The sequence below is a fragment of the Tiliqua scincoides genome, chromosome 1 (assembly GCF_035046505.1).
Source record: "Tiliqua scincoides isolate rTilSci1 chromosome 1, rTilSci1.hap2, whole genome shotgun sequence".
NCBI lineage: Eukaryota > Metazoa > Chordata > Lepidosauria > Squamata > Scincidae > Tiliqua > Tiliqua scincoides.
This window is the reverse complement of record NC_089821.1, coordinates 48,936,742-48,953,019: the sequence shown is the minus strand read 5'-3', so window position 1 is coordinate 48,953,019 and position 16,278 is coordinate 48,936,742. Positions and strand designations below refer to the sequence as shown.

At 42.8% G+C, this 16,278-nt stretch overlaps 2 protein-coding genes across 6 annotated transcripts in view; both read right to left on the bottom strand.

Annotated features, from left to right (window-relative positions):
- The window catches only part of STK33 (serine/threonine kinase 33), a 75,031-nt gene extending 67,963 nt beyond the window's left edge, over positions 1 to 7,068 (bottom strand). For 3 of the 5 annotated variants that reach the window (XM_066631439.1, XM_066631454.1, XM_066631448.1), the window contains exon 1: positions 6,984 to 7,068. The gene's annotated coding sequence lies outside the window, so the exon portion shown is untranslated. Of the gene's footprint in view, positions 1 to 6,974 lie in introns of all 5 variants that reach the window. The other 2 variants (XM_066631456.1, XM_066631441.1) reach the window with 2 other exon arrangements.
- Positions 7,069 to 15,630: 8,562 nt separating this feature from the next.
- Positions 15,631 to 16,278, bottom strand: part of TRIM66 (tripartite motif containing 66) — a 61,237-nt gene continuing 60,589 nt past the window's right edge. The window contains exons 19-20 of the mRNA XM_066619320.1: positions 16,005 to 16,223; positions 15,631 to 15,690 (exon numbers count right to left, since the gene is read on the bottom strand). Of these exons, the coding sequence (XP_066475417.1) occupies positions 15,631 to 15,690; positions 16,005 to 16,223 (279 nt within the window). The remainder of the gene's footprint in view (positions 15,691 to 16,004; positions 16,224 to 16,278) is intronic.

Genomic DNA, 16,278 nt, shown 5'->3' with positions numbered 1-16,278 from the left:
TCTCCTCCAAAGGGAGCACACATGGGTTCGTGACATAATCCATGAATAAGTGAAACCACGAATACGGGATCTCTGGATATGCCCCCCCCACTATATGCAAACAGAAGTGAGTTGAGAAGAAATGTAAGGGGATAATTCAGTCAAAGTTTTTGCTGCTGTTTACACTGGGAGTCAAATGGAGAATAAAGGGCCTGACTCTCAGCTCATGCAGAATAATGTTGATGGCCCTTGCAAGTGTACTCAAAAATAAATCCCATTAGCCAATGAAGCTTACTCCCAGATAAGTGTGTACAAGATTGCAGCCTCACAGCCCAATCCTGTCTACACTTTCTTGGGAGTAAGCCCCACTGACACTAATGGGACTTACTTCTGAGTAGACATGCATAGGATTGAGCTGTAAGACTGTATTAAATCTCCAGCACTCTGTCTCAAGACATTTACAGATCACAGACCTTGGGGGGTTTCCACCACAAGTAAATGTGTCTCTCTGAATTTGTTTTGCAGCTTAACATTGTCTAGAAAAGAGTTCTGGACAACTTGAAAGCTTGCTCATTCTTCTACAACTCTTAGAGCTCAATTCTATCCAACTTTCCAGCAGCCACAGTGCAGCCCCAAGGCAAGGGAACAAATGTTCCTTTACCTTGAGGAGGCCTCTTTGACTGCGCCCCTACCAGGATGCAGTACATGCCCCATTGGTATGGCTGCATCTTTGCAAGAAGGTTGGATAAAACTGGGCCCTCAGGCTGCAGTCCTATACACCCACTTGAGAACAAATCCTATTGAAGACAATGGGACTTACTTTTGAGTAAACAAGTACAGTATAGAATTGTGCTAATAGTTAGTTCTAATAAAGGTATTACCTTACTTGGTTTTGAACTTTTTTCTAACATATCAGCATGGCCACCTACTATGTCTGTGGCTGACAAAAGCAAACTAAGTTGCTTTCATAGGTTCATTATAAGTTTCTCTTACTAAATTAAGCACTGGTGAGGCCTTTGCTATGGCATCAGGATTCAACACTGTAGTCCAAATGAAAAAAACCAGGTAGATTTTTGTATGCTACCAGAGAGGTCAGGTCAAAGGAAATAACTGTTAGCCAAACGAACCACAAAGCAACATAAAAAGGACAAAGTTGGTGAAGTGGCAAAACTCAAACTCCAGTCCTGTGGTTTAGATAAGATCTGCTTCTTCAGCTTGACCAATAAAAGGACTCAGCTTGCTCTTTCTTCCCATCTTGCTCTGTCCAGCATCACCTCACTCTGCCTAGCCCTTTATCAGTGCCTTGCCAGCCCAAACAACTCTCCTCCTACCTCCAGATTCAGTGGGAGCCAGGCATCCTGCTCTAGCCATCAATTTTCAAGACAAACATAGTGATGCTGGCACAAATGCAAAGAGGAGACACAAAAATTATTAACAACCTGAAAGTACAACATGAGGAGATATCAAACTGATCAGTTTAATTTTGGAAAAACAAGAACAAGAGGAATTTGATAGCATCCTTCCAATACATGAGCCACTCTCTCCCTCATCTCTTCCATTCTGGCTTGCAAATTCCTCCCACCAGATCTTAGCATTACATTGTCAGTGTAACTACATTAAATCAAACCAGATTTCTAATGATTCCTGGATCTAAAACCTTACTTTTAGTTCTCTATTCTAATGCATTTCTTTCTGCTGGATTAAAAATATGCAAAAATAAGTTTGCTACAAAGAGGAAACACTGCACTTGAACAGGTGTAAGTTAGCTTTTCTAAAATAAGTGATTAAGTGATAAAATAACTGATTAAGGGCACAATTCTAACCAGGTCTACTCAGAAGTAAGTCCTATTGTGTTCAATGGGGCTTACTCTCAGGAAAATGTGTACTCTCAGCCTAAGGGTGCAATCCTAACCCCCAGGTTAGGCAGGCACAAGTCACTGGTAGAGTCAGGGAGGCCAGTGCAAGGAGCTGCATTGGCCTCCTCACATCGGATCCAGGCCTGGAGGGGTAAGCTCAGCCAACACAGAAGTCTGGGGCAGGAGAAGGGCAGGTGGCGCATGTGCCCGGGGCAGGCGGGCAGGGAGCAGGGCCTCCCATAACTGCTGGATCCTGACCCGTTCCTGGGCAGCACAGGCTGCTCCATTCTATTCGATCTGCACCACCTCCTAAGGTGGTACAGATCTGAGTAGACCCACTGTGGCCAGTGCAGTGCAACACGGAGTTAAGGTGAACATTTTCCCCTTGCCTCTGGTTGCACCGCTTCTGGTCCCAAACTTGCACTGGATGCAGCACAGACCCACTGGCTTGCCTGCTCCAGAGCAAGTGAGGATTGTGCTGCACAGCCCTAAATTCATTTTAAAAAATCTTGTAGCACCTACCAGTTCTGCATACTTTAGAACAAAATCCATTTCAGTGAAAATTATTTCACATATCAATAAGGCTTAAACCTTCACATTTTTTACATCAAGCAGCTACAGAAGTAACTAGTGAAAATTAGTGTGAATTATGATATTCCTCACATGAAATTTTAATACTGCCTAAGTTTATGCATGAGAAAATGACTGTCACACATTCTTGGAAACAGTATTAAGTACATACTTTCAGGGGTAACATAACTGTTCAAATGAAAGTACAATACTCTGTAATCACTTTTGTAAGTTAACTGAAAATAGATATCCCAAAAATGTTAATGAACAAGTATGTGGTCAATATTCTAGTTCCCTTAATGCAAACAAGTTTCTCTAAGACATCCAGTCTGACTCCAAGATTTCTGGAGCTTCTAGTAAGATTCCAAGCCTCTCCATAAATGGCATTATCAACAACATAAAGAATAAGTTCTTTACTGTCCAATTTTTCCCTGACCTTGTATCCTAAGGATACTAACAACTCTATCCCACCAGAGGGAGTATGAAAATAAGGATAAAAAAGCAACTGCCAAAGAAGATATGGAAATCTTAAAGTACAACTATAAGATGTGAAGACCAGTCCTATGCATACTTATTCAGAAGTTGACCTATAGTGTTCAATGAGGCTTTAGGGCACAATCCTATGCATGTCTACTCAGAAGTAAGTCCTACTGTGTTCAATGGGGTTTATTTTTAGGTCAGTTTGGATAGGATTGCATCCTTAGTAAATGTGTTTAGGGTTTCAGCCTTAGGCTGGGCATTAGATAAAATTTCCTAAATTGAAGGGCATCTTTACATATGAGTTTAAAGCAACTCTTGTTTCTGTTGGCTTTATAATTGCATTCTTCTCCACTTTCTCTTCCATGTAGAAATGATCAGATTTTAACACAAACAGCAGGCAAAAAGTTCAAAATGATTTAGGCTTCACTTGTAAGAAGAGTGAGGGAACACTCTTTTTTCTCATTATGACAAGTTTGTAATAGTTACACTGAAAGGCTACATTCCAACTTTAATTGTACTGCAGTTGCGAAGCAGTTGAACAATGCACATCAGTTATGTGAAAGAACAGTGCAACAGTTATCAGAGAACTATTAGTGGGAAACTTTATCATGTGGCATCATGGCACTGGGGGTGCAACACTTCAGTCATTTTCTCTACTATCTGAACTTAAATGTATGAAACTGAACTGGCAGTGGAAGATCTATTGAGTTCAAGGGGTTAGTGGTCTGCACAAGTTCTCCTCAGTGATCAGTCTGTTCTGTCACTATTGGGTTAATCTTTGGGTTAAAAATGCTGAGTCATGCTTCATTAGCTTGCATATCTTTTAGTAAGAATGTCTTCCCTGCCTTATCATATTTGGAGATGTTCTGGGCACTGACAGCCCAATCCTATTCACACTTTCCTGGGAGTAAGCCCCATTGACTTTAATGAGATTTACTTCTGAGTAGACTTGCATAGGATTGGGCTGAAAAACAGGTCATGCCCTTTGATGAGGTCACATCTCAGGGGATTGCATCATCCTATTTTTTTTTCCTTATGAAGGTGTACAATATAAATGAGGACTTCAGAACATCATTAGTTATGTAACTAATGTCGGCACAGGTGGTTGCAGAAACACTACATAGATTGCTTACAAGAGAAATATGTACATAGGAGGAGGCACCACTTCTATTTGAAGGGACATAAGAACACTGTACTGTATTTTATTCTGTCTGTCTGGGGATTATTGCTTGCACAAAGCTAATAAATCCAATTTCTGCCTTTCTCCCACTGGTCTGTTCCATTGCTTCTGTATTCAGAAAGAACCTTGCCCTTCTAGCAATACAGCTGTGCAATTCTTAACAACTTCAATCCCCGTTGTTATACAATTAGGTCATTAAGTGAACATTCAGCCCAATCTAGTGCCTTTGTTGTATAAACAGACACACTGGGCTAGACATTCGCTGGCTACTGGAGAGTGATTGCCTCTTCTTTGCATTAACAGCTTCTTTGTTGTGTAAACAGACACTCTGCTGCTGGCTATGGGAGACCTGATTGTCTCATTAAGAGCCTCTTTGTTGTGCTTTGATCACTGTCATATATGCAATAGGTCATTAGGTTGAAAGTCATTAAGCCAGTGGTTCTCACACATTTAGCACAGGGACCCACTTTTTAGAATGATAATCTGTCAGGATCCACCGGAAGTGACATCATCAAGCTGGAAAATTTTTAGCAATCCTAGGCAGCAATTCTACCCACACTTACCCAGGAGTAAGCCACACTGACTATCATTGTTAAAAGATTATGTACATAGTAGCTTGTTAAAAGTACAGGTCTGTAACATTTCCCCAAATGCAGTCACAGACCATGGTAGCATCAAGTCTTAATATATTAAAAATAAAATATTGAAATAATTGGGACCCACCTGAAATTGGCTCGTGACCCACCTGGTGGGTCCCAATCCACAGTTTGAGAAACACTGCATTAAGCAATGCACTCCTGTACAGTAACTTAAACCATCACATTCTATTTCCCTGTTTACTCCTGAACATCGCTGCCCCTATTTTCTCCTATATGTCACTAGATTATAAACCCTTCAGGATGGGAGCTCATATCCTCACATTATTCAAAGTGCTATATGCATTGATTAGGTCATACAAATAAATATTGTAGGAAACAGTAAGGTTCTGAAATATGGGATTTCCTAACAATTATGCATTTCATAGGTCTGTGCAAATACCAGGCTGCTGGAACACTAAAAGCCTAGTTGTTAAATGCTCACTGAAGCTGCAATCCTATGCACTCTTACCTGGATGTAAGTCTCACTGAACTCAATGAAACTTCTGAGTAGACATGAATAGGATTGTGCTGTAAGACATGATTTCCAGGCATGGAATTTTTTTTCCCCAGCTCTGAAGGACCAGAGCACAGAGGTCCCTTTCAGTTTGGCAGGCACTACAGTGGTCTCCAGCACATGGTTCCAGTCAAGTGCAAGAAGAGCAGAATGACCCAGGAAGAAAATCAAAGTACTGTACATAGATATATATTTTACAACTCTGTTTTACAATTGGGGAGGGCCAATGGTGACCTATGATGTTGATAAAGGATTCTTGTCACAAAACCAACCTTTTGTTGAAATCTGACAGAGATCATTCAATTTAAAGCCCTCTAGGCAACCTGCCTCCATAAAGAAAAAAGGGAGCAGGTAATCTGAGACCAGACCAAGCCTCAACACAGGTTTTCTTTGCAAGAGGAACCTGTGAAGAAACTACAGAGCACCTCTGGCCATGTGGCAGTGAGATTTTAAGCAGCCATCATTTGCTGACAGGACTCCACTAACCAGAGGTGTAATGAGGGCGAAGCCTGAGGGGTACATGCCCTAGGCGCTATGCCAAGGCAGACACAAGGGAGTCACTTCTGAGTTCGCCCCAGAGGAGGAAGCACTGGTGACTTTGTGGCTCCCCCTTTCCTTCTCTTGTGGTGGTCCCCTGAAGGAGGAAGGAAGGGAGGGTGGGAAACCATCAGCGCCTCCTTCTCTGATGAGATTCCAGAAGTGATGCTATGATGTCATGTGTCACGTGACTTCGTAACGTAGTTATGTCACTACCCTGGGCATCAGAACTTCTAGTTATGCCTCTGCCTCGAGCAGCTGTGGGGGGGGGGGAGGATCTAGAGGTGATATTTTTGGCCATTGCTGCATCATCTGCTTCCTCAGCTGAGTTTCCACCTGTTATGCAACCAATGAAGCCATAGGAGCCTTGTCAAGGGTGGAAAAGTTGGCAACACTGAACACCTCTAGAATGAGAGAGCAGGAGATCCAGGCTAAGGGACAGGCATGAGCAGTGGCACCTCTCTTCAAAAAGAAAAATAAACCATTGAGGGGAGAGAAGGCAACGACCTCTGAACAGGCGAGCCAAATGCTGGGGGTGCAAAACTTAGACACCAAGTAGGTGCAGTGGGTGGGGAGGCAGGTGAGGCAGAGTCTCCCCACTGGAGTCTTTCAAAAAGCACCACTACTATGTGAGGTGCCCAAGCACCCACAACCCACATGCACAGATGGGGAGGCAGGTGAGGCAGAGCCTCCCTGCTGGAGTCCTTCGAAAAGCGCTGCCGTAGTGTGAGGCGCCCAGGCACCCACAACCCAGGCAGGGGAGGCAGAGCCTCCCCGACAGAGTCCTTCCAAAAGCTTCCCCACTGCAGCACTTTGAAAAGTGCTGCCATGTGAGGTGCCCAAGCACCCACAAGCCAGGCAGGGGAGGCAGGGGAGTAGAGCCTCCCCACTAGAGTCCCACGGCTTGTGGGTGCTTGGGTGCCTCACACGGCGCAGCGCTTTCCCAAGGACTGGGGGGGGGAGGCTCTGCCTCCCCTGCCTCCCCACCCACCGCACGTCCCTGTGACGGGCACCACCTGCGGGTCAGGCAGGACCCCAAATAAGCTCAAGGCGGACACGACCAACAAGTTGCGGAGGCAGAACCGGCCGCGCTCGGCGCCCCAAAGCAGCCGGCATCCTCCGCGTTGCCATGGCTACCGGGCAACTTGCAGCCTGCCCCCCCCGTCCAGGGGGCTGCGAGTCGCCCCCCCTCCAGTCGCCTCCCCCTGCCAGGCACGCACGCAGCTCACCGCTTCGCCGTCCGCGGCCACAGCCAGCCAGCCAGCCCCCGCCGCGCCTTGGCTCCTTCGCACTTGCAGAAACTTTTTCCCCAGCCTGGACACCGAGGAAGGTACAGGGGCCGCGCGGGGACAAAATGACGCAGAGCGCGGCGACGTTCCCCCAGCCAGGGTGGGGCTGGTCATCGCCTCAGGGGGAGGGGGAGGAAGACCTGCTCCCCCCCATCAACTCACCTGGCTGCTCCTTCCCAGGTCTGACAGGAACTGACATGGCAGCAAGCCAGCTGCAAGGGATGCCTGGAGCCTCTCCAGGAGGCTGCACTGAAAGGGCTCTGGCCACTTTCCTCACACACAAGCACACCTTTGGGCTTGCCAACAAACACTTCCAGCTTCAGCTTCCCATAGGGCTCTGTGTCTCCACACTGCCTTCACACCTACAGCTTTGGCACAGGTATATGACAAAGGCTATACGTCCCCACAAAGTCCAGGCACGTGTGGTGGGTGGAGAGGCAGGTGAGGCAGGGCCTCCCCGCTGGAGTCCTTCAAAAAGTGCTTTCACGCGGGGGTTGTGAGTGCTTGAGCACCTCCCACGGTGGCAGCACTTTTCGAAGGACTCTGGCGGGGAGGCACTACCTCACCTGCCTCCCCACCCACCACATGTCCCTGTCAAAGTCAGTGGCTTCTTGGGTGACCTGGCCTCTGTTTCTCACTCAGGTCAGCCCAAGACATGTTGTTCCTTAAAAGCAGAAAATTCCAACCTGTTTAGTCTTGGCTGATGTATTTATTTTTCACATTTTTATATGACCCTTCCTTCAAGGAGCTCAGAGCGGTGTACATGGTTCCCTCCCTCCTTTGGGGCCCAATCCTATCTAATTTCCAGCACCAGTGCAACCACAATGCAGCCCTGAAGTAAGGAATGTTCCCATATGTTGAGGAGGACTCTGTGGCTGCCTCCCACCACAGGATGCATTGCATGCCCCATTGCCACGGCTGTGTCGGCACTGGAAAATTGGATATAAGACCATAGGAACAGCCCTGCTGGATCAGGTCATAGGCCCATCCAGTCCAGCTTCCTGTATCTCACAGCGGCCCACCAAATGCCCCAGGGAGCACACCACATAACAAGAGACCTGCATCCCGGTGCCTTCCCTTGCATCTGGCATTCTGACATAGCCCATTTCTAAGATCAGGAGATTGCACATACACATCATGGCTTGTAACCCATAATGGATTCTTCCTCCAGAAATTTGTCCAATTCCCTTTTAAAGGCATCTAGGCCAGATGCCATCACCATATCCATAAGGCATCTATCTGCTATCTGGGGTCAAAGAAGATTTGTCGTCCCCCCCTCCAGACAAAATCAAATTAATTAAGTGAATAGTGTGCCCCTGATAGGATCAAGACACTGTGCTGGGGTGAACAGAGATGCTTATTCTCACCTTGCTAAATATAAGAGGGGCACCATTTGAAAAAGTGCCTCTTACCCAGTTAGCAGGGGTAACTGTATTATGATACATGGAAATGAGAGCTGACTCATATTAACACCTTATTGGTTTCATGCTGTACCATGATAACATGTCATTGCAACATGTCAATAACATGATAATATGTCACTGGCTCTCAGAACAATCAGGATGATTTTGAGTTAAAGAAATTCATGTTTTGTTCCTTAAGGCAATTGTGTTTTCTGCTTAATTTGCCATAACTTTTGATAGAATACAGATATTCCAATACAATTTATTTCATTGCATTCTGCATTAAATTACCTTTCCAATGATATATAACATGATGGTATTATTCATAATACCAAGATTTTCACAATTTAGGTCACTAGTGTCAAGCTCAGCTTGTTGCCCCCCTAAAGCTTGATGCCCGATGCAACTGCTACCTCCTGCACCCCCTTAGCTATGCCACTGAGTAGGATCTACCAAGTCTTAGTCCTACTCCCAAACCAGTACACCATCCTGGCTCTCAACTGTGACTTATTTCAATATGGCTGTGGAAGAGAACCTCACAGACTATGATATCCCATAATTCAGTCTCAGATAGAGACGCCTGCATTGGCTCGGTCATGTCGTGAGAATGGATGATGGCCGGATCCCAAAGGATCTCCTCTATGGAGAACTCATGCAGGGAAAGCGCCCTACAGGTAGAACACAGCTGCGATACAAGGACATCTGCAAGAGGGATCTGAAGGCCTTAGGAATGGACCTCAACAGGTGGGAAACCCTGGCCTCAGAGCGGCCCGCTTGGAGGCAGGCTGTGCAGCATGGCCTCTTCCAGTTTGAAGAGACACTTCAAACTGGATACCATAGTCTTTTGAGACTGAAGGTTGCCAACTAAGAATTCAGACTCTATCTTCCACTCTCTGTGCCATTTTTGAATCACCCCCCCCCCATAACTGCCTCAGGGCTCAATCCTATCGAAGTTTCCAGCACCTGTGCAGCCACAATGCAGCCCCAAGGTAAGGGAACAAATGTTACCTTACCTTACCTTGAGGAGGCCTCTGTGACTGCCTCTCCACCACAGGATGCAGTGGTGGCACAGCAGCACTGGCACTGGAAAATTAGATAGGATTGGGCCCTCACTTAGCTTCATGGTAGTGCCATTTCTGGACTATTAAGTTATCTCTAAAAATGCAGTTTATCTTTAACTCAGACATCTTGCAGTAGTATCCAATAGCACAATATCTCATTTGGATAACAGCATGTGAGGAAGGATAGCCTTGATATGGAAAGAAAACCCTGCTGATCTTTATAACTTTTTAAATATGGCTGAATAAGTACGCCTGCCCTGGGATTCTGTAACCCTTAGGTCAAAATGAAGAATAATGCCACTGAAGGCTTGAAGTCAATTCAAATATGCAGAAAGAGTATGCAATACAGTCCTTTCTGGACTGTCTAAGGATGGACTGCAATTTACTATTCTAAAAAAACAAAAAACTGGGAAATGAATATACTAGACAGAAAGCTGACATCAGTGGGTTTATTAACATACTTATACCCCACTTTTTCATTTTAAAATGCTCAAAGTAGCTTACAACATATGCACGTTCAAACCATATGAACAAAACTAAAACATGAAAACATTTTTTCATAGGGATGCGTTCAAACACACAGTAATCTCTCACTGTGACATAGTTGGATGAAGGGCTCTGAAATAGCCACAGAAACAAAGGTTCAAAGTCCAGGTGGCAGTTTTGCACTATAGCAATGCTAAATTGGAAGAGATGGAAAAGATGCTCTGGCAAAGAGATGACAACTGGCATGAAAGGGTATATGCATTCAGCATTCGATCTTATGGTTATGCCATCTATGCTGATCCTATTTGTTCTCATCTGCCATTTGGACTAGCAGGGATTGCCAAAGTCTTTGTGTGGCTTGCTGATATTCAGCATGATAAATCATTATGCCTGGCACTGGGGAAAAAAAAAAAAAACTTCTTTTGTCTGGGGCAGCCAGGAATGTATCTATGTTGGTAAAATGCAAACTGAATTTCCTAATACAGAACAGCATTACCACGAACTTCTGTATGCAGAAATCATCACTGAACAATGGAGTGTGATGCAGTGACTTTTTCCAAGGTCCAAACTATTGTGAGTCACAGTCACAGGTTAAATAATGCATATTTACTTTAGATAAATGGAAAGTCCAAGATAAATTCCTATTATAATTAGTCTATGATATGTTTACTTATGCCAGCTACGTTAACAACAGTGATTACATTATAATGTTTAGGTTACAATCCTATCTACACTTACCTGGAAGTAAACCCCATTGATTATAATGAGAGTTACTTCTGAGTAGACACACCTAGGATTGGGCTGTAGGTCACTTAACTCTTAAAATGTAACGAAAATACTCAAGTCAACGATATTGTTTGTGTCGTGCATTCTTTCTTGCAGTGTACTTGGTTCAGTTTATGGTTTTTCACTTGAAGCATAAACACCAAAGAGTCATGTGGCACCTTAAAGAGTAACATATTTATTGTGCCATAAGATCTTGTGGACTAGAGTACACTTCATGTGCTATATGAAGTGATTACATTGTGTGCATATGATGAAGCAGACTAGTCCACTTATGTAGTTTATGCTACAATGAACTGGATTAAGGTGCCACAAGACTCTTTGTAGGTTTGCTGCAACAGACAAATGGTGATGTGGTACTGTTCACCAATATTTTACTAAAAAGGGCTTTAAGATTTTTTTTCTCCCCTGTCAATTTGAATATTAAAATATATTTTTGTATTTCTCTTTAGTCACCTTAAGTTATTAAACTATGTGAAATATTGCATTTGCTATTTACTGTATAAAGGTTGAAGTGCAATAGTCAATTCTGGCATTTTCTTGTGAATCATATTTCATATATTGTTAGGCATATTTGCATCCCTCCGTTGCTGCTCAGCAACAAAGGGGTAAGTTGAAGAAGGCTCGCACGAGGTTTTGAACCCATGAGAGCAGGAGACCATAGGGAGCTCACACTACTTGCTAAACCACTGAACATATCCTAATAAAGGATAATTTCCTGGTTCACCCTGCAATGTGGTACAAATCAGTTAAACAGTCAAACACTGGTGTGAGGGTGCAAACATTGTCCCCCTGAAAGCTGCACAGCTGCATGGTGGCACAGCGCAAAATCCTGCAAAGCTGAGTTCTGCACAGGTCAGAGCTCAGCATTCCTGGAAGACCATCAATGACATTTGACATCATTGTTTTGCAATCATCTGGAAATGATGAGTAACTGCTGGCTAGCTAGTAAACCGGCCTGTGCAGCAGCACAGACTCCTTAGTGGGAATATTGGGTGCAAACCATTTCCTCCTTTCCTGTTTGTATTTCAAAGAGTTCTGGTTCAGGCAGCAAATAGGAAACAGCACAACATTTGAGGTGCAATCCAATATGCACATGTCACTTCTTCCAAATTAGGGCAATTCTGTGTAGCATTCTGGATCCTTTAAAATTACTGGGTAGATTAGATAAATGACTTTTTAAAATTTCTTCTTTAATTTCGCTAATTAATTTTAAGCAATAATCCTATAACCATCTAGTGCAGCAGTTCCCAAACTGTGGGAACCCCATTTTTGACAAGTTGAGAAACTGACAGGGCAGATTAGGCTCTATGCATCAAGGGTTAAACAAGTTGCTACTGGTGCACTGCTGCTCAATCACCAGCAGCCTCTAGGGCCTCTAAACAGTTTAGGAACCACAGATCTGGTGTATGGTTAAGCCATATCTGCTCAATGTTACATATATGCAACAGAGATCAAATGTGTACACCAGTGGGTTGTGCAGAAATGGGTTTAAAAGAGAATTCAGGGACCATGATGATGTCTTCAAGCTGAATATAAGAGAGTTGTTGAAGAAAATGTGTAATGTTCATAACAATCTCAGCAGGATACTATGTTCCAGTTTTTTACCTGGTACGTATCTTCTAAACACATGGCTATATATAACACTACTCTGATGAATTTTTTTATGCTGTAAATGCTGTTTTAAAAGTTGCCATGCCTCTAGCTATATTAATTTGCTTAACAATATATGATCATTCATGTGTTGCCATGAGTTCATTTAATTTTGTGCTGTAGTACACTTTATCTGAATTGCTACCATTTGTTTTCATAAATATGATTCCTCATTTGAGAAGATTGAAACCACTTGGTGCATCATCGCATAGCAACACTTGCTTCTATTACTCTCAGTAGGAGAAAATAGGCGCCTTTGGGACTCAGGCTCTCAGAATACAGCTAAAAACTACAAGCTCTCATTTCTGAACATCTCAATAGCACTTCCCCTGACAAAAGTGTTAAATATCTCCACAAATAGGAATATTTTAATTGTATTTGGCTCCTCGTTTCAAATGAAATACGCCAATTCTGAGAGATACTGTCATTTTGGTGAAGAGTAATGGCTCCTAAGGATTCCTTTTATCCAGATCATCTATTTTTAAAAAGCATATAAAGTGCAATATATACAGAGCAGTCTAAAAGCAGTGTTAAAATGGGGTGTAATCCACCCCTTCTCTCACATTCCCTTCCGTCATTTTGAAGCCATGACTGCATCTCCCAAGTGCATTAGCACATCTTCCTTCTTATTCTTCTTTCATTAGAAATGACAATACAGTATAACTGACCAGAGACAATGATAAAGCTTGACCAAATTCTGTGTCTTGAAATGGGGGTTCCTGAAACAAGTACCAGAGGGGCATATCTACAAACATACATGGCTTCTTCCAAAGAATCTTGGCAATTATAGTTATAGTGAGGGTGCAAATAATTCTGTTTAAAAGGTCTAGTTCTGCTTACAGAGCCACAGTCCTTGTGGAGACCCAAAATAATGACTGAATTAATGCAAGGCTGTTGCATAGATATGCCTTCACTTAAACAATGGGCTGATTGTTCTTGATGATAATCCAAATAATTTAATAGCGGCATCTTGACCCCTGAGATTATTATCCCGTAAATACAAATAATACCCTCAACAGCCGAGTTGCGTATAAGCAGAATCAAGAAGATTTCGTAGCAATCTGTCATTCCAGATTTACCTCCGAGTAAATACAGAGCCTGCTTGGTAGGTCTGCAGAATTTTGACCAATTTGAGCTGCACCCACAATTTGAAAGTCCATGGTGTAAATACACTATAGTACAGTATAGTTGCTTAACCCATGAACCTTAGCTTTCTGAACCAAAGGCTGTTTCTGAGCAGTCTGCTATCTGGGCCAAGACTTTCAGTAAATGACATGAGAGTGCTATATGACATCAGAGTAGATCAAAATAGAATCAAGAGAGGCTGGGCAAGAAGAGGAGGGTGCAAGATTGTCAAAGGGGGTGGTGTCTCACAATATTTGTGACCCAACACAACAGCAGGCCCTTTGCTAATTACTTCCGACATGGAAGCCGAGAACATAGGCAGGAAAGTAGCTTTACAGTTTATGTTAATTTTTCAGTGAATGGTTTATTATACAATGGCAAAACACATAACATTTTCCAACAACATTTAAGTTAAACAATATTAACATGGACAACAGAAATATTCAGGTTTTGCTATAATAACTCTATAAACTCTCACTTATAATATTATAAGTGTTCATTATAACATCCATGGATAAAGTAGTCAATAAATTTATACAGACTGTGCTGAAAAACTCTCTTCATTTACAGTAAATGTAGTATACCTGGGAAATCACTTTGGGAGATTTAAAACAACTCAAGGTGTTTTTGAGTGAGACAGATGGTGTTGAAGTGTTAGATGAAAGCCAGGAAACATAAAAAAGACTAATCTAACCTCTCTACAGTCACATCAATCTCCCCTAACAGTGTATTTGGTATATTTAAACATGGGACTAAACATAGGTAAGGAAATTTAGGGGTGTGTGATGTGGATGAGGCTTCGCAATACATCATGTGATTGGGCCAAGGCATGAAGGATGAGAACTTGCAGCATTGATTGAAGTAACTGTACCTCACATTACAGCTTGTCCACATGAGATCATCTTACACTTTAAATCTGACACTTTACTACTCAAGTGGGAAAGCGAGAAAAAGGCCTCAAAAATGCAAGGATGATGCACTGCAGTAAAACCCAAAACCAGTGTCATTCCTGGGGACATGTAGACTGATCTAAGTAGCTCTATAATCACACTCACTATCTGCAACTACCTGCAAGTCAGGCAAGGGACCAACATAGGCCAAACAGAAATATAGTGTGAACTGCAGGAGTCAGAAAAGCTTCCCAACCCCAGTACCGCCATCACCACCGCACCCAGTCCACTGCTGGCTTTCAGTCACCTGTTGGTGCCTATGAGAGTTGAGGGCAATTCATCGTAACTAAGAGTCGAATTCCTAGATGCAGTTCTTTCATTTTATGAGTTCTCCCAACATCGCATTCTGTTCTTCTCATAGCATATAGACAAAGGATTCTAAGCTGAACTCAGTCTTACAGCACAATTCTATGCACAGCTATAATAACAGAAAAGCCCCAGTAAGTTCAGTGGAACTTGATTCAGCAAGTAAGCAATGGAACTTACTCCCAGGTAAGCATATTTAGGATTGCAGCCTTGGAGATGAGCCACTACCACTTTCAATAATATCCAAGGATTGGGGTTTCTGAGGTCATATTGTGCTAACAGCAATGTAACATGAGTTGCAGATGCACTGGAAAGTGTATTTTTCACACCAGGTATATTTTGAGGTCATTTTGTTCAGTATATAGGACAGGATAGGCTTAGGCACTGCCAACTACAGCTCAATGGCTACTGACTGTGAATCCAATCTGAGCATGTGCAGAATAGTTTTGGTGCCCTGAAATTGCAAGATTGTTAGGTGACTATATTAGCTTTGATATACAAATTGAATTATGAAATAATTTTAAGAACAGCATAACAAATACTATATTTTTATTATTAATTAATCACTGTTGCATATGACCAAAACATCAGTGCAAATACAAATTATTAGACAGAAGAGATGGCTGGGAGACTAATTACATTAATTAAAAATGTAATCTACTCAAGGGGTCTAGAAATAAAGTTGGTCAACTAATGGATGAGGAGTTCAGGTAAAATATGTAAGTGCCTTTTTAAAAAATCTCCTTCCATATTTTTTAATGATGGACTTATTTTGATTGATGTTTTGTTCTTCACAGCAGATCTAGCAGCACTCCTGAAGTCACACCTGAGAAAGACCTTTAGCTGGCCAAAACATCGGTCTTTTGGTTTTTTCACTTTCCTATATATAAAGGAAACAAATGATCAATCACTAGAGAATCATTGTTATTTTCTTTTTAACCTGTATGTTGCTTGGCCAAAAATTAAGTAGCTTTAGAACTCTTACTAATGGTCCTTTGCCCACACAGTCAGGTTTATACCACTGGCCAAGGAGGCCATATTGGTATTGACCTTGTAAGAAAGGATTACCCTCTTCTGATCAAGGTGTGCCAGTGCATCACCACATGAACAGTCACAGCTTTATATCAGTAGCTGTGGCCAGAATTATTTTTGTAGCCACTGAGCAATCAAGTGATTTTGTTTAGACATTCTTACAGCATGTCGTCGCCTTCTTTTTGGTTGGATGCACTCTTGTCTATACGCTGGCCACTGGAATCCTTTGGGAGTCACTTGGCTGTTCTCATGCTCCACGTCCTCTGAATCAGAGTCCTCTTGCTGAACCAAGGAGAACTGCTTTTCTGGGTAAACTTCTTTCAGCTTGCTTTCAAAGAATAACTCCAGGCATCGTCCAGCCTCAGCAACCTCTGAATCGGGCTACGAAGGAAAGTATCATAATTTGTTATGATAGAATGTAGTCAAGGCCTAACAG